Source organism: Mesocricetus auratus, unplaced genomic scaffold (assembly GCF_017639785.1).
Source record: "Mesocricetus auratus isolate SY011 unplaced genomic scaffold, BCM_Maur_2.0 Super-Scaffold_100027, whole genome shotgun sequence".
Taxonomy (NCBI): Eukaryota; Metazoa; Chordata; class Mammalia; order Rodentia; family Cricetidae; genus Mesocricetus; species Mesocricetus auratus.
The window spans coordinates 20,430,370-20,450,000 of NW_024429208.1; the positions used below are offsets into that span (position 1 = coordinate 20,430,370).

Consider the following 19,631-nt stretch of genomic DNA (forward strand, 5'->3'; position numbering starts at 1 on the left):
ACAGGGTTTCTCTGTATTGTTTCGGAGGCTATCGGTCCAGCCTGGCCTTGAACGCACAAAGATCCGCCTGCCTCTGCCTCCCGAGTGCTGGGATTAAAGGTGTGCGCCACCACCGCCCGGCTGAGATTTATTCTTAACTATTATTTATTCGCATTTGCTAGGAGACAAAACTAAGCAACAGGCTTCATGTATATTCATTCAAACCTCTCAGAAATGATTTAAGGAGTACTTGTACTAACATGGAGAGAGTTGCACAGTTTGTAGCTAACAAAGCAACTGCTTGAACACAATATACATAGTCTTATTCTTGGGTCTCCATCCTCAACATCATGTTGAGTAACCTCCACTCAACCAACCCCCCTGCCCATTTTTTATGCTTTTTGAGATGGGGTCTCTATATGTAGCCCTTGCTGTCCTGAAATTACCATGTATACCAGGCTATCCTGGAATCCATGGAGATTCACCTGACTCTGCCTCCCAAGTGATGGGATTAAAGGCATGTACCACCATACCCATTCAAATTGACAACTTAAAAAATATATTTTATTATTTTACTTTTTATTGTACATGTATGTTCTTTGTTTGTCTGTTTGTGCACTTAAGACAGGGTTTCTCTGTGGCTTTGGAAGTTGTCCTGGAACTAGATCTTACAGACCAGGCTGGTCTCAAAGTCACAGATCTGCCTGCCTCTGCCTCCTGAATGCTGGGATTAAAGGTGTGTGCTACCAACGCCCAGCAATAAGGGAAAATTAATTTTGACTCAAATATGAATATTACTTTTCCATTGGTGGCAACTTTGTCCTGGTCCCATTGGATAAGTAGAGTGAGTCTCTAGTGTAATGTTTTTCACAGAGCCAGCTCCCTTTCTTTTACTAACTTTCATCCTTTCTAGCCCAGCCTCTCTCCAGCTGGCTCAAAGTTTCTGTAAGGCAAAGGACATAGTCAGCAAGACAAAATAGCAGCCCACAGAATGGGAAAAGATCTTCACCAACCCCACATCTGACAGAGGGCTAATATCCAAAATATACAGTGAACTGAAGAAGCTAGCCATCAAAACACTACACAATCTAATTAAAAAGTGGGGTGCAGGACTCAGTAGAGAATTCTTAATAGAGGAATCTAAAATGGCTGAAAGACACTTAAGAAAGTGCTCAACATCCTTAGCCATCAGGGAAATACTACTCGAAACAACTCTGAGATACCATCTTACACCGGTCAGAATGGCTAAAATCAAAAACACAAATGACAGTCTATGCTGGAGAGTATGTGGAGAAAAGGGATCACTCCTCCATTGCTGATGGGAATGCATACTGGTATGACCACTTTGGAAATCAGTATGGCGGTTTCTCAGGAAAATGGGAATGAGTCTACCTCAAGATCCAGCAATTCCTCTCCTGGGCATATACCCAAAGAATGCACATCCATACAACAGGGACATATGTTCAACTGTATTCATAGCAGCATTGTTTGTAAAGCCAGGACCTGCAAGAAACATAGATGCCCTTCAACTGAAGAATGTATAGAGAAAATGTGGAAGAAAAAAAACAATAGAATCTTGAAATTTGCAGGCAAATGGATGGAACTAGAAGAAACCATCCTGAGTGAGGTAATCCAGTCACAAAAAGACAAATATGGTATGTACTCTCTCATATATGGATTTTAGACATAGAGGAAAGGATTACCAGCCTAAAAGCCATACTTCCAGAGGAGCTAAAGAAAATGCATGGTGCCCAGAAGAAAGGGAGTGGGACAAGAACCCCTGATCAAATTGGGAGCACAGAGGTAGAGAGGAGGGAGATGGAAAGGGGAGAGGGAGAGAAGGGGCAAGGAGAACAGGAAGACTGAGACAGGGGAGGAATAGAAGAGGGCAAGAAAAGAGATGCCTTGATAAAGGGAGCCAGGTTTGGAGAGATGTCTGCCACAGAGGAAATGGTAGGGGATCCACAGGGATAACCTGAACTAAGAATCTAGGCCTTGTGGGAGAGGCTCCCTTTGATGCCATTCTCTATAATGAGACTGATGACTGCTTTGGTTACCATTCCTAGAGCCTTGACTCAGTAGCTCATCGAAGTAGAGACAGGCACCCGCAGCTGAGCACTGAGACATACTCCTGGAATCCAGTTACAGAGAGGGAGGAGAGATGAGCAAATGAACCAACACAGAATTGGATACCAGCAGAAACAGTTGACCTGACCGAAAGAGAGCACTGCAGACCCTAGTGGTAAATCAGGGGAAACAGCATCTGACCAAACCAGGCCCTCTGAATGTGGATGCCAGCTAGGAGGCCAGGGTAGTCTATGGAACCTCTAACAGTGGAGCCAGTGTTTATTCTTAGGCCACAAATGGACTTTGGGAGCCCATTCCCTAAGGAGGGATCCTATTGAAGCCCAGATAAGGAAAGGAGGGCCTGTGCCCTCCCCCAAATGATGTGAAGGACTTTGATGAGCTCCCCGGAGGGTATCACTGTCCCTGGGGAGTGGGAAGGGGTTGGGTTGGGGGGGTAAGTGGGGAGCATGGGAGGATGGGAGGGCTAGGGTATGGGGGTATAGATATGTAAATAAGAGATTTCTAAACAAAAAAACAGTTGAAAAATACAACTTTGGACAACAGTTGGGAATCAAACCAAAATTATGCAGTTGAGTTCAGTGTAAACATGGAAGACTATGCCAGGCTATCTCTATTCCAAGCTTTTTGCTACAAGAAGACCCATGTCTTACTGGTACACATTGGAAAGTATTTGTCTGGGCAGTGTGTGAGAAAAAAAAACACTGAGTAAATTAAAAAAGTCACCTGGACTATGAGAGAACTTGAACTAAATCACCTCAAAAGGAGATTAAAACATAGTGGAGACACCTGAGTCTGGGTCGCTCCAGGTTTGGAAGCCATGAACCACATCTTGTAAGGGCCAACAAGCATAGTACAAGCTGTCTACAAACTGAATGCAAAACACATGCAAAGACCACATTGACAAAGCATGGGAAAGAAATACCTCACCTGAGAGCCATGAGATGGTGCTCTGTAAACAAAGCTTTGTTCACAAGACACCGAACAGTGAGTATTGAAATAGTAAGGAAGCTGTTGGCAAGATTGAGACCATATTTTCCATTGATCTTTGTGTTGTGGTGGTAAGAGGTGAGGTTTTCTAGAATGTCTTATTATATAGCTGAGGTATACAATATGATGTTTCAGGGTTTGAGAGCTGTTCGGGTTGTCTATATTAGTGAGGAATGCATAATATTTCTCCCTAAGTCTACTGAGTGCTAGAACTATGGACATATGTTGCCACATTTTTAAAAATTTGCATGCATATTCATAAGCAACACTGGCTCATATTTTCTTAATACTTTGGTTTTACTGGCCTCAGAATGTATGGTTGGATGTATTGCTTTTGTCTCAGTTTGAGGAGAGAAATTGTATTGACCTGCTACTATTTCTGATTTAGATGTCTGGGAGATTTTACCAGGAAGACCTCCTTTGTCTGGAACTTACCTTGTGAAGGTATGGTATATGGATTTCATTGTATAATACTGTTGCTTAAGTCATCTACATCCTTGAATTTTGGTACATGCTTTTAAATTACAGAGATTGTGGTATAAAAACTTATGAATATAATCTCAAATATTTACAAAGAACTCAAGAAACTAGGCTCCAAAACACCAAATAATCCAATTAAAAATTGGGGTACAATCTCACTCCTGTCAGAATGGCTAAAATCAAAAACACCAATGACAATTTATGCTGGAGAGGATGTGGTGAAAGTGGAACACTTTCAGGCATATACCCAAAAGATGCACATACATACAATAAGGACATCTGTTCAACTATGTTCATAGCAGCATTATTTATAATAGCCAGAGCCTGGAAGCAAAACTAGATGCACAAGTCACTCACGGTCCGTTTATGGCTCAGCACTTGGATGACAATTTCCCATCTTCAAAGACAGATAGTTGTTCACTTCTGTGAGCATATTATTGTCTGTGCACAGAAACAGCACTGACTAGCAACAGGTAAAAAAGCAATACTACAGAAGTTATTGTTGTTTCAAACAGTTATGTAAGTATGATAAATATTATCTAACTCTTAAAACAATGGAAATGAAAAAGGAGCATCAGCCTGTTTGTTAGGGACATTGTCTTCCTGACAGCACATGTAGAAAGATAAATCTTCCTGCTTAAAAGAGATAATAGATTATGAGAAATAGACCTACATAGTTCCCCTCAACATCTATAAGAAAGGGACTGGAGGAGTCATGAAAGCACAAAGAGAAAGCTCAGCTTTCTCAGTAGAAGTCCACATAACAAGGAAAAGAAAATATGTGAAGCCACACTCACAAGAAGAGTTTGGGAGAACCAGTTGTGTAATTCATCATGGATGGAAAACAAGACTGGAAACAAAATACACTTGGAGAAAAGGGAGCCATCGAAGGACTGCTATTTATACAGTGGACAAATTTAGTGGAAATACAGGACATAGGGACATGATAAAAGAAGACATCAATACTAAAAAGGAAGAGGAGAATGTTTAAAATAAATGAGAACAGATGCTTCTATGTGTCCAAGTTAGCATCCAATTGTGTTTGCTTAAATGGAGAATAAGCAATTCTTTAAAACGTTTCTTTGTTTTAAAGTGGCAAGACAACATTATGAAGATTTTTTTCATACCATCAAAGTAAGCTACAGTTTGTGTAACCAGTATCCACAGATATGCATTCATAGACTTACTGTACATCTATTTTCCATAAAATGTGTGAAAGGGCAGTTTACAGAATTAATATATAAGCAAGGATTGTCACACTGCATTTTAGATATGTTTACTTTTTGAGATTTATTTGTTTATTTTGGTGTGTGTATGTGTGTGTGTGTGTTCATGCATTGTTTTCCCATGTGTGTTCAGTAACCAAAGAGTCCAGAATAGGGTGTCAAATCCCCTGTATCTGAAATTCCAGCCAGTTGTGAGCTTTTTGTTGAGAGTTCTGGGAAATAAATCTAGATCCACTACAAGACATAAGTGATCTTACACTGTGCCATAATCTTGTAAAGACATGGAATTACATTTTGTGTTTTAAATTCTATCTTCTCAACTCGATCTTCAAATCCATGAGGCCAGAGCTTCTTGTTACGTGTATCATCTCTAGTATGTGGCATGATAGAGTTTAAAATGCATAGATTTATTTCTTGGTTATTAATCTTTGTGGCAGAAAGCCAGCCATGTATTCTTCATTGATTCTAACTCTTCTATTCAGAGGGATAAATGTCTATATTATTGTAACCTTAGACTGAAGATTTTATTAAAAGCAATTTATATAACAGGGAAAAACAGCCTCAGAGTACCACTCTCTAGAAAGAAATGTAAATGGAAGATAAAGTAGCAATAAATGTTAGAAGACCTGGGTGTCTATTTTAAAACTTTATTCCATGTGTCAGTTGGTAATATGACTTGACATCTGCTATAGAAATAAAGAGTAATTACATACAGTACTTCGTAAGTGTTCATATTACACTCCTCATGGGGAAAAGAAAACCTGTATTGAACAATTCTGAAATGCAGTTAAATCTTTTCAAAGGATCATCATTATAGATTTACTGAAGGAAATGTATTTCAGTGCATTGTCTTAAATGGTAGGAAGTGTCAACCTGTTATTTATATATTTTTTAATCTGTTACAGTGTCAAATCACCTAGCCTCTTGCCTTGACAGTTTTCTGGAAGACTTTAAAGGGTAGGAATAAGATTTACAGAAGAATGAAATCACAAGACTGCATTAGAAATTGTTGTTGCCATCTCTTGAAAAACTAACCCAACTGGATGACTGGATGTGATCTGTGGCAAGAATGGATGGAAAAGGTGTGGACACAAGGCCTAACTAACACTGGGGAAAGCTATGACTTGGCCTTTGTACAGAGGTACCTCAGAAATTATGGAGCTGAATTCACAAAATACCATTAGCTAGGTTTTCTATTAAATCATATAAGCTTATGCCCTTAAGTCTGGGGGTTAAAAGTCTGAATGGTGACAGAGCATATAGTTTCTTCTGAGGCCCCTCGCCTGTGCCCACAGTTATAGTCCCACTCTGTCCCTACAAAGTCTTGCTTAAGTGCTTGCACATAAAGTTGGTATCTCTGTGCATACAAATTCCCGCTTCTGAAGGGATATAATTCACATCATATGGAGATCTCTCTCAACTTTATTTTATTATAATCAGCTCTTTAGTAGTCTCTTCCCCAAGTATAGCTGCATTCTTAAGAAATATATGGATTTATAATGCAGGAAAGAGATACAAAGGGTCATATAACTTTTTGGAAAAACCTAATAAAGATTTTTTAAATTCCAGAAATGTTTAATTGATTTTTCCTGTAATTGCAATAATAAATTGTTTTGTTCATGTACTTTGTCTGTTTTTCTTTTTCCTTTTTAGATTTATTTTATTTTTATTTGTATATGGAATGCATAGGGAAGCCAGAAGAAAGTAATGGACTACCTTGGAGCTGGAGTTATGAGCTGATGTAAAGTAAAGATTCTTTTTAAAGATTTATTTTTACTATTTTTAATTATGTACATGGGTGAGGAAGTCCATGCTGGGGTGTACAGGTGCCTGCAGAAGTCATTGTTAACAGAACCCCGGAGATGGACTTGTAGGAAGTTCTGATCTATCCAACATGGTGCTGGGAACTGAGCTCAAGTCTTCTTCAAGGGCAGAGTGTTCTTAACCACTGAACAATCTCTTAATCTCCAGTAAAGATTTTTAAGTTTCTTTTTATTGAGTATTGGATAATAGATGAGTTTCAAGCAAGTAGAGGCCTAAAGCCTTAACATAAATAACACCCAAGGTAATATAACACTCCTGTTAATGGTTCCCCGGGCCACACCAGCCCATTTACTACATCCATGTGTTCCATGGAAACACATTCTATTTAGGGAGAAATTCCTTTTGTGGAGAGAAACTATTGTAAAACATCCTGTGTGATTTTGTTTTCCACTGTCCATTGTCTATTGCTTATTTTGTATTCTTTCCCAAATGCAGTTACCCTTGATTCTATACTTAGTGCCTCATAAAAAAAAAGGTCTGCAGCAAAACTGTAGCTTATAAGTGTCAGAAAATGTTAAGTACTGTGATGAGAAAGAATTGTCACAGGGCCTTGTAAATGGCATTTTTCCTCCAGACCAAAGCCAAGAAGACAAAAAAAACAGTAGCAAGGATGCTTTATGGACTTGGGCAAACCAAGAACATAGCAAAATAAGGAAAGTTCAGGGCAGAGTCCCTGGGCTATGTGTCTCATCAAAGGGATACACAGGGTTCTCAAGTGTGGCACAGGAACAGACTCCAGTCTGCCAGAGGATATCTGACGTGTATTAGAGAGATGGCTTCAGGCAGCAAGTGCTCACTCGGCCGTGTGTAGCTAAGGGTTAGAAAGGACAATGAACCTCACAAAACATTAGATGAGATGGAAGGCTAGCAGTCCCCATCACTTGGTGACCTGAAAGATTGACAGATCTTACAGAACCAAAAATGAATAGTGTAAGGTGTCATTTTATTTAATTAGTTTACTCATCTATTTAAAAATTATTTATGTGTGTGTTTATGTATGAGTGTATAAAAATGTGTATTTCAATGCTGTCTTTAAAGTTCCTTTGGCTTGTAAAATATGGCTTCCCATATATTGAGTTGCTTGAGTATAAACCAGCAACTACAGCTGATTTAAAATCTCACCAAGCCAAAACATAGCCTAAAAGTTCCCTTCTCTAGTGACAAGGAAAGCACAATGGTGATATTTGAAATGCAAACCTACTGAACATCAAGGCAGGACAGACTGCTCTCATCCCCAAAAGATGACTGTAAGCATCAGGCCTGCATGCCCCTGAGCCTGTCCGTGAAATGGAGGCCAGTTGCAGCAGCACAGAATGTGGGAATCAGAAGTATCTTAGATTCCATCTGGCAAACGCCCGCTTTAACAGATGTGAGAACTGAGATCTGGAAACATGGAAAGATTTGTTTAAGGCTAGAGTCAGCACTAGTGTGGGAAAGGGTGTCTCAACATTCCCCTTCTGTGTTTCCTCAAGGTCAGGCCAGAACCACTTGCCTGAAGACTTTTACTCTTGTACAAGGGCAATTATAGAGTTGCCAGTTGCAATATTTTCAACTTGAAATAATAAAAAAATTAGTTAAGATGTTGGTATGCCACCAATGTTGGGCTTTCGCTCCTGTTGGGAAATGTTTTTCTAAGCTGGGAGAAGGTTCACATTCTTATCCATCACTACTAGCATGCTCTGTTGACAGAGCAACAAAACAAGTCAGGTTGCTTATGTTATAATAAAATTTCATAAGGAGACAGTCAATGGGTTGAAGTGAATTCAGAAAAATAGTACATTAGGACCCAGAGCACAACAAAGAAATGCAAACTTTTAGTAAACACTTTTCTCAAACATCCTTTGTCATAATTTAACATATATCCTGAGCACATAGTTAAAATATATCTTAAAACACATGTCAAAGCATAATTAAAGATAGTTTGAAGTAATAACTAGTCATTCAAGTCATGCATAATTCAAAGTTTTAAAAATATTGAACACTGAGGCTGGAGAGATGGCTCAGCAATTAAGAACACTCACTGGCTGCTCTTCCAATGGACCTGGTTCAATTCCAAGCCCCTACATGGTATCTCAAAATCGTCTATAACTCCAGTTCCAGGGATCCAGTACAATACCCTTTTCTGGCTTCCAAGGGCATCTAACATATATGTGATCTACAGGCATACACACATGCACAATTATGCACTTGAAATAAGAAATATTTATTTTAAATTGAAACTTACATTTCATTTTTTACAACTAGATTTTTTGTTGCAACTTTGTATCAGGATACATTGCAAACAACTCCAACTTATATGCTGCTATTCCCACACCCCACATACAATATTTTAAAATAAGTGACAAATCTCAGCACAGTCACTGAAAAATTGGCTATGGCCCAGAAAATAGCCTCCCTCCCATGCTCATGATAGCAACCCTACAAATAAAACACTATACATACACACACTAATTTTTAAGTTGATAGATGGGCTTTGACAGGAAAAGGAGAGGAGATGAGAAGGGATAATATGGGATAAAAATGACTAAAATTTACTATATTCATGTGTGAGTCTGTGCTGTAATTGAAAATAGAATATTTATGTATTTAACTGCTGCCATCATGCTTTGTTGTAGATTATTTTTAAATGAATGTTAGTGGCTCATGGTATAAAACAAAGAATGTACAGGTGGCCAATGTGGAACCTGACTAAGACATGTATCCTGGGTGGAAACAGAAGTGTTCCCTATCAGATGATGCAACCACCCCTAACATGATTTCTTTGTTATAACTATCTATTTTCTGCATAGCCAAACAGCATGGAGCCTTGAATACGTAACTTGTCTGTTTGAGAAATATTAGCAAAAGAACACAAACATGTTGTGACCTTCAGCTTTAGATACTTCAGAAGTAATTGGAAATCACAGAAGCTAGCAATGTGTCAAGAAGTTCAAGAAATGTGTGTGTTTCAGTGGCAAATGTATCCTTCTAAGAGTCCCTCGTTGTCCCCTGGTGTAGATCTGCATTGGTTTCCCTGTAACTCTTGTGTCACCCACCCTCTTCTGAACAGGCTGGGGGAATTTGGTTATCCTTACTTCCTATAGCTCTTGCTTTTACATGGTTTTTACTATTTCCAATATTTGACTGAAATTTTCTGCACTTGCTGAATATATCCCCTCCACACCATCTCCACTTGGCTTGTCTGACCTTGCTCATTTTGTTAGGATACAATCTTCTCATGTAAACAATAAACTTCCCTGACCTCCTCTTCTTCAGATATATACTAGCATTATTGTGTCTCAAAAAAGTCCCTGAGAAAACCACTTAAGTGGAGAATGCAGTTTCAGAGACTTGGCTCTGTTTACTGTGCTGAGGCAGAGAGTATGGTAGAGGTCACCTACAGCAAGCAGAGAGAATACAGAAAAGAGCTAGGACAATGTACACCATCCAAGGTGCCCTAGAGACCTATTTCCTTCAACTAGGCTCTGTTGTAGTTTGAATAAGAATGGCCCCCAATAGACTCAATTATTTGAACACTTGGTTGGGGAATGGCAGTATTTGAGAGGGATTAGGAGGTGTGGTCTTGTTGGCGGAAGTGTGTCATTAGTGCTGGGCTTTGGGGTTTCAGAAGCTCAAATCAGTCCCAGTGGCTTTCTTCCTTCTGTCAGAAAATCCAGATATAGAACTCTCAGATTCTTCTCCTGCCTGTATGCCACCAGTTTCCACCATGATGAAAATGAACTAAACATCTGAAACTGTAAGCAAGCCCCAATTGAATGCTTTCTTTTGTAAGAGTAGTTATGGTCATGGCATTTCTTCACAGCAATAGAACACCAAGACAGGTCTCATCCTCTACTCTTTAACTACCTCCTGCAAATATCGTAATATTAGAAATGCATCAATTTATTAATCTATTGGCTGGATCAAAACCATCACAATCCAGTTACTTCTCTAAAGCCCACCATCTAAGTCTATCAAAGCACCAGCCTATGAGGGACATTTCGTATACACAGCACAAGAAGGTCTAGTTGGATAGAAAAATAATAAAATCAATACTGATGTTTTTATCATCCAGTTTTATGTTTTAGCTACTGTTCTGATTTCATTTCTGATGCTGTTACAAAGTATCCTGACAAAAGGAGGGGAATTATTTGGCTTACAAATTATAGTCCATCAATCTGGGGAAGTCAAAGCAGAAACTGAGGCAGCTAAGGCACATCATAGCCCCAGTCAAGAGCAGAGTACATACAATGCATGCTTTCTTGCTTGCTATTCCTCGCTTTATCCCATCTTATACAATTCAGGACCTCTTGTCTAGGAACTTGTACTACCCACAATGGGTTAGACTGCCCTACATAAATTGACAATCAAGACAGTTCCACACAGACTCACTCACAGACTAACAAAAATTTGGCAATTCCTCAACTGAAGCTCTCATCTCAGATATTGTCAAGTTGACAATTAAAACTAATCATGATAGGTATTAATGTGCTGTAAAGTTTAGAAGGAGAAAGATGATGGTGATGAAAGCTGTACAAATGTACAGACTCTAAACAGTAAATGTGTGACACAACCTGAGATCCAAAAGGAATGCAAGAGATGTCTACAGTAAACTTGTGATGCAAATTGAGTTCTACAATGAATGCAAGAGATGTCTAAAAACTGATGCATTCCAAAATTACATCATGATTTCCCGTAGGGTATTTACAGCTCCAGAGTTTGATTTGTGATGAGAAAAATGGGGAGGAATTAAATAAGAGGCAAATATATGATCTGAATATTGAGTAAGACTTCACTGTCCCAATGTGCTACCTTTGGCTCTAAAATTTCAACATTCTTTAAGAAGATAGTTAGTCTTAATTTGAGGAATATCTAACTTTAGCTGAAAGACACCAGTCTTTTTATCTTAAAATATAGAGACATTGCTGATAAATGCCAAATCTAATAGTCAAAATCTTCCCTCTTCCTCCTGTACACACACACACACACACACACACACACACACAAACACACACACACACGCACGCACACACACACACACCATGATCTCAACTTCTCACAGTTCCAGTTCCAGGAAATATTTGAGTACATGACCAGCTCTACTAGGCCTACAATGCTATGACATACCAGATGAGTCTCTTTTTCCATTTAGATTTCTATACCAGTACAATGCAAACCTCACTTAAAACTAAGCCATATCTTTTCATGCTGAATGACTTTATTTCGTATTTTCTCTGACACAAATAGAAAAGCCATTTCCCACTCACCTCCCAATGGTAAGCTGTATCACATAGCAGCATACAGCTAAAGAATGTGTCTATATGGTAATAACAAAAATTGAGAAAATAAAATTATTCATATAGAGCTTTCTATATGTTTTCCATTACTTTCTTTAAATATCTAGGGACTTCTCCCCAGGGAATCTCCCCAGGAAACTGGGAAAAGTTAGGAGCTCATGATCGAAAACTCCATGTAAACTTTTACAGTCCCAATAACACCTTAATTAAGGGTCTCCATATGCTCTTAGCTCCCGAAGCGCCTTCAGAAACCCTCAATATAGCAGTTTCATCTCTGTGCCATAGACCCTAGAACACATATCTAGCAGGGTGCTATGATACAGGTCTCCCTGATGGCGTGTGCCTGTTTATATCATATATCCCTTCTCCATCACAAATTTCAAAAATCTTCATATTTGAGCTCCATCTCCATTAAATTGAGCAGCAGGGACTTTACATAGGATTCTGTAATTATCTCAAACATTGTCCCTCTTTTCAATCACCACTGGTTTCTATCATCTTTGGTTCTTGTTGCAGAAGTACCTTAGACCAGGGAACACCTCTCTTTTGACAATATTAAGCATATGAGGGCTTTAACTACTTCAAAGCACAGCACCTCATAGGGCTGGGTCCTACTGTGAACAATAAAGCTTTTAATTAAAGAAATTAATGAAAAATTTCTCTGGGTTAGAAACTTAATCCTTACAGCATTAGGGTTTTTTTTTTGTCCTTCTCTAATGATTATCTGAGCAACACCATCATCTCTTGCCACCACTGACTGGGCTATGATTTCCCAGCTCCAAACCAGATTCTCATTCTTATTGCTACATCTGGACACAATACAAAGTAATCCAGAATCATCTTCATGCCAACCCCTGTCTACCCATCCTCTCATTGCTAAATGGCATCTAATCATCAAGTCACTGCACTGGAAAAAAACACTCTAGTAGAATTTCAAATCATTTGTGGTGCCTGCCATGTAAGGACCTGCCCACCCACTACACATCTGTTGTGGAATATTTTTGTACACTGTGCAGATGGATCTTTGCCAAGGCAACTTCTGATTGGTTTAATAAGGTAGGTAGGGGAGAGAGAAGAAGAGGAGGAGAAATCTAGATATACTAAGGAGAGGTAAAAGCCACATAGCATAGTAGATTAATAGAAGCAGATTAATTGAGTTGTAAGAGCTATTTGGGGATAAGCTTAAGCTAAATGTCAACCTTTCATAATTAATATTAAGTTTCTGTGTCATTACTGGCAATAAATACAATCTGACAGGAAAGCTTGCTACATGAATCACTTTGTCTTCACATGCTATGACTCTGTCTTTTATTCACTTGTTTCCTGTGACATTGAATTTCTTGCTATACATTCAACATCCATCGAAAATTCCTAATTACCACCCTTCCCATGAATCCTTCATGTTATTAACTCTTCTTCCTTGTCTGTTCCCATCCACCTATCACTCTCTCAAGCTTTCTTATATACTCTGAATGCCTGTGTTCCTAAAAAGCCATTGCTTAAAACCTTATGAGTGAAGATATTAGCATGTGGGTCCTTCTGGAACTGATGAGGCACTGGCAGGGAGAGTTCTCATGAGTGGGATAAACACTAGGAGAGGCTCCAGAGAAAGAACCCACCCCTGCAAGTGGGAGAGTTATAGAGAAATCTATCAGTAAGGATGCCATCCTGTTACGTACATAAAACCTACTGATGACTCAGTCTCTCACTTTCCCAACTCTGAAACAGTGAAACAATTTCCATAGTTAATGCACTACCTAATCTGCAGCACTTTGTTACTGCATACAAAAAAGATGGAGAAACCCTCTGTCCTATCTCATGATCATTTCTAGGCAGTCAATGAAAATCTGCATAACATCCAGTCCTTTCTCAGCCAAGAGTCTCTACTCTCCTTCACTAGTGTAAGCTCCAAACTTTGTAGTGTCATCTATACCTTAATTGTAGCCATTATTTTACTTTTTCTAATTTGAATACCTACTGAAAACACCCATTCTGTCAAATAACAGGTATTTCCAACAGCTAAAATATTCCAAAAGAGGGAAAGAATCACATGTACAGTGAGGAGAAGAGAAAGTTATAAATTAGCATTTTTCTCTTCTAAACTATAGAGAATGCTTGTACTGTCTGTATTTGATATCTTAAATTGCTCTTTTACCCTCCCATGATTTATGGAATGTCATCCCCATGTATTTCAATTATCTGCTGTCCTGGATGATGACATTCAGGAACTGCCATAGCATTTCTCCACATTTGTTGTTGGTTTCCTTAAAATCTTGAAAAAAAGAAAAAAGAAAAAATGAGCATGTCCAAATGACATGTTCTGTCATTGTCTGTGCTGAAGAGGACACCTCATTCCTGTGTGCAGTGTGAGAGATGGAAATGCCTAGGGAAAGAAAAGACTAATTAATGAACTTGTCAAGCTTCCCTCCCAGAAGAATGCATTGTTGTCTTGTGCTCAGTATGCTTTCCAAGATGCACAAGAGCCATTTTCTCTTCTTGTTTTAATCCTTTGTTGTACAGGGACCTACAATCATCACACTGCTGCAAGAGGTGACTATGAGACCCTTTTCTTAGTATTCAACAGCATGCATCATTCTTTAATATACACAAATATATGTCTATGTGTATCTATGAAGTCCTAATGTAAGTAATTAATATGATACATAAGATTATTTAGAATTTTAAATTTCAGGTGTATTTATGCAATTTTTATTTGAATGTTGTTATGTATTAGTCATACTTTATATTATAGTTTTAAATTTTAAATTCAAAAACCTCAAACAGGCAAAAGTAAATATTTAAACATGTCATGACAATTGGATTTTATATTCCAGCTATGCCAATAGAATGCCAACTATGCAAAAATTGCCATAGTAACCTGATTAGTAACTTAAATAACCTACAAAAAGCTTTAGAATTAATTCATAAAATGTGCGAATCACACCTGCCTGCACTTTATAGCTTGAAATCCCAGAGGAAACAACCAACCATTCTAACCATCTTTGATGTGTTGCCATGTTGAAACAGCATAGCCAACACTTTTAATATTTTTGTTTTATGGATCTGTTTGTAAAGATTGAGAAACAGAAAATATTTTACTCAGGAACTCATTATCTTGGCTTGTATTTTTATATTCAATTTTCAAAAATGAAAAGAGCAACCCTACCAACTCATCAATCTCTCCTCCCTCCCTCTGTGTGTGTATGTGCGCATGTATGTATGCATGCATTAATATAACTCATTCAAATGTTAAGTGTTTTGTTCTCCTGAGGAAAGAGAAGCATTTATTTTACTAAACCTAAATTATATCAAATAAAATTACAGGTCAGTGAAATGTTTGTTTGCAAGCTTGGTGACCTTAGTTCGATACTCAGAACCCACATGGTGGAAGGAGAGACTGATTCCTATAAATTCTCCTCTGACCACGCATGTGCTGTGGCATACACATACTCCCAAAATACATATAATAATATGTGTTTTAAATATACATATATTTTAAATAGATTGTAGACAAAATTGTGTGATAGAAAATAATGAAAAAAATGTCTGCAAGAATTAAGTCGTATATTTGAGGCAATCTCCAAAAGAGCTCAATCCTTAATCTAAATACATACAGAACAATATAATCATGAAGATGTGCTGACTGTAATAGATGCCCATCTTATTAGTATATTAATAGTATTTACCTCAACCCTTTGCTGATGGAGTTGATGTATTCTCTATTAATGGAACTAATGCTATTTTGTAAATAAGTAAATTCCCTCCCTTGGTTTGGCACACAGAGTAGAAATTCCATGCATACATTTTCTCATTCAGATTTTTTTGTATGTGTGTTTCTGTGTGTCTCTGTCTCTGTGTGTCTCTGCCTCTCTGTATGTGTATCTGTCTCTGTCCTCTCTTTCCCCCCTTCTGTCTGTCTCTATCTCTCTCTTTATCTGTCTTTCATCTATCTATCTATCTATCAATCACTATCTATCTATCTGTCTGTCTGTCTGTCTGTCTCCCTGTGAATCTTGCAATTACTGGGGCGCAAATAAAGCAGAAACAGAGCCATTCTTAACACCTCTTCCTTACCTAGATTCTCTGAAATCAGTCAATTGTCAATCGCTCCTTTATAAAACTCCCAGAAAGAATCTTCATTGCTGCTACCATGACACACTTAAGATCATACCTGCTATTTTGTCTGGTCAGTATATCTCCTATTAGTAGTTTTCATCCCTTTCTAGTTTTGTACCGCTATTAATTCTGCCTTGGGAGGGGCAGTTCTCAGACCTCTGTTCCTGTATCATCTTCATGTAATATCTCCTACACACTCACCCTGTTGAGTGGTAGTTCATAGAGCATGTTACCATATCAACAGCATCCCATGTCACTCAGGCTTTGTGAGAAACAAGGATTCTTGGGTTCTACCCGGGAACTCCTGAATCAGAAGCTGGAGGTGGGACCCAGCCATCTGCATCTCAATAAGCCTTCCAAGTAGTTATGTTAAAATTTGAAAGCCAAAGTCCTTGAATCGTATTTGTTTGAACAACAAAAGTCATGTTCACTGACCTGCTTCAAACTTTTTCTATGCTGTTTTCCTTGTGGGTGTCCTTTCGGGTCAAGGATAGAGTCCAAGCTCTCGGGAAGACATGCTAGACCCATTCTGTGTGATATTTCAGCTCTTCTCTTTCCATTTCCTCCCTCCCACCTAGTGCTTTAGTCATAAGGACATTTTGAAATACTGTGAGCACAACCTGCTTTTCAAGCCTTTATGTCTCTTCATAGTACACCTCTTCCCACACGCAACCCATCCACCTGGAGGAGTTCTATTCATCCTTCCAGAGCCAGCTCAAATGTCCCCTCTCCTGGAATGATTTATGGGGGCTAATTTCAATAGTTTACTTATACCTTATTTCTAGTCTTCCAGATCCACCTACATAATTTTCCTGAATTTACATTTCATACATTGGAAAAGAAATGAAGACTTCTTACTTGTGAAAGGAAGGTAAAAGGAGAGAGAGAAATGGCATACATTCAGCCTCCCACCAGCTCACCCCAGTCCAAGAGTTAAAAAGTGACATATGTCTCTTGGAAGAACAGTGGCACCTTGGGGACACTGATACTTCCTCCCAAATGTTGGCTCAGGTTCTTAGCAGTCCTGCAACACAAGTAGAAATGGAGGCCCAAATATCATATTTCCAAATGTTCAAATGTCATAAATACAACTAAAATTTTTCAATAAAGTATGCTCTATCATTGTGCTTCCTTAAAAAAAGATGATTTCTTAGGGCTGAAGAGATGGCTTAGTGCTTAAGAGTACAACTCTTGTGTAGGAGGACCTGAGTGCTATCTAGCACCCATGTTCAGTAGTTCACAAACACCAGTAACTCCATTTCTGGGAAATCCAGTGCCCCCTCTGGCCTATACAGGCACTATATTTATGTGCATATACCCACTTACAGACACAGGAGTACACACAATTTTTTATAAAAATATGATATCTTAATGAGAAAAAATAAAGAAGTAATGATATTACTAAAAATCAAATATTACATATAATATTCAACAGCATGACTAGGTATTTTGCAGTGAGGCAGCAATAAAATATATAATGCATAATATATGTGTTTACCGAAAATATATATTTCTTGCACGTGTTTATCAAATTATTGATGTAACCAGGATTTCTAGTTTATTTATAATAATAATAATCCAAAAGACTGTAAAATTAAATACAACTTTATTAAAGTGGTAGAAAACACAAATTCATCTTAATAAAGTCAACTAAGTATAAAAAACTCAAAAATAAATTTGTTCAGAATGTTTTCTTAAGTAGTCATCATTGTCTGATATGTTAAAAACAATTGCATATACAATGAATATCAAACTTCAAGCTGAGGATATTTTACTAAACTTGTTATTTTCTCATTTAGTTTCATCTCATAATACAATTGTAGGTAAGCCAGAATACTCAGCACCATGAAAAAAGATCATTGGGGGACCATAAATGGGTCAATGACATATTTAATTAACTTTTTCTCCAGTACTATAAATCTACACTCTTTATTAATTCAAAATGCACCTTAGTCATCGTGGACAAATGCTGTGTGAGGATTTTCAAATCCACTGATGTGACAAGAAGAGAAGCAAGAAAACGCATGCTGATCTACCTGGGATATCAAGTCTCTGTGGCTGTGTGATGATTTGGGGGGTCGATTCCAGAAGTGAGAATTTGCAAAGAATTTATAGCATTCTCGTAAGCCCCCATTCAGCAGCTCACTCCATTGTCAGTACCACCAAGCTGGGTTCTACTCCGGATTCTAGCATTAGTGTGAGCTGCAGGCTTTTGCAGCTTTTGATCTGTTGCCTGTGAGAACGTTCTGATGAGTGGGGAAGAAGCACTTTCCTAGAGCGTGTATAATGTTTATCATTTTGTTAAACTTTTGTTCTTCTCTCATATATTACATTCAGACCACAGTCTTAATGCTACTCTTTTGAGTGGATATTTTAATGCACATGTTGTATTGAGCAGGCTTTGATATCAAGTGGACAGACATTCACCATGATGTGTCCTCTAAACTCCTGGACTTGGAACAAAAGCAGCATCCCTTGGATCTGGACCCAGTGTTATTTAGGCGTTTATTATTCTCATCCTAACCAGAGCCAGACAACTTGAGTTCAGCTGTAAGTTGCTGTTCTAGGGGAAGCCCAAATGTATCTACCAGTTGTAACTTTTATATATTTTTGCTATCTCATCTAACTTTGGTCCCAAAAATGTGTTTCATTTACTGTTCACAAAACTACTCTCTACCCTTTACCCACACTGCTTTTGCAAGACTGTTAAGTCTAAAGTACACTTCTCACTGAGATAGAAATGAACACAGAAGACCTAGATAGACTTAAAGAGGCTTACATTTGATATCCTATATTCAACATGCTTACTAAAGCATTTATGTTTAAAAGTAAAACAGTCTATCATTTCTCTACTTTAGTTCTTTGGTATAGTTATCACCTAAGTGATTTTGAAACAAAGCATTGTTATAGATGCCTTCATTGTATACTTGGCTTCTTTGTGGCCATGGATGCAAAAGAGATGTGACGGGTTAAGCTATAAACAGGCAGGTTGATTGTTAGCCACAAATAGGCCTTTTGATTTTTAGCCTCATGTGCCAGCATGGCTATACCATAATGCTTTGATCACATTCTTAGTAGATGCTATTGAGAAAGTATTTTATGAATGTTTTTAATCTATTGGCTATCTGAGCATGGTAGTATACACTTATAATCTCAGAGATTGGGAGTGGGACATAGAAGAATCGAGGGTTCAAAGTCAGCCTATGCAACACAGCAAGTTTGAGGTCAACCTTTTTAAAGATCCTGTCTTTAAAACAGCAAAGAATTTGTTGCCTTTGATGAAAGGGAGCACCTTTGAGAATGTGGCTGGGCCTTACTCAGTAAGTCGCAGACCCAGAGAACAGAACTGGAATCTCTGAGAAGGATTTCTGCCTCAAAATTAACATAAAAATCTTACTTGAGCTCCCATCTGATTCAAGTCTATAATGTCAGCTCTTGCCTACATTCCTGTCCAACTTGCCTTATAGATTTGGGGCTTGGCAGACTCTAGGGTAACAGAAGCCAATTCCTTCTCTGACGAACACAGACAGATATTTTTATCATGCTATCCCAATCCTCAAAGCTAGGTCATTACCAAGAAAATAGAAACATACCTACGTAACATATACCTCTGTCTTTACCTCCCTGCAGTACACTGTCCAAATTACTGTTTTAA

At 38.2% G+C, this 19,631-nt stretch overlaps 1 protein-coding gene across 18 annotated transcripts in view; it reads right to left on the reverse strand.

Moving 5' to 3' along the window:
* Ctnna3 (catenin alpha 3) overlaps positions 1-19,631 on the reverse strand; it is a 1,429,068-nt gene that overhangs the window by 596,999 nt on the left and 812,438 nt on the right. The window contains exon 10 of one of the 18 annotated variants that reach the window (XM_040732550.1): positions 9,560-10,224. The exons of the other annotated variants lie outside the window; for them this stretch is intronic. Coding sequence (XP_040588484.1) covers positions 10,201-10,224 — 24 coding nt within the window. The 3' untranslated portion in view covers positions 9,560-10,200. Of the gene's footprint in view, positions 1-9,559; positions 10,225-19,631 lie in introns of those variants that run through there. 18 annotated transcript variants of the gene reach the window in all.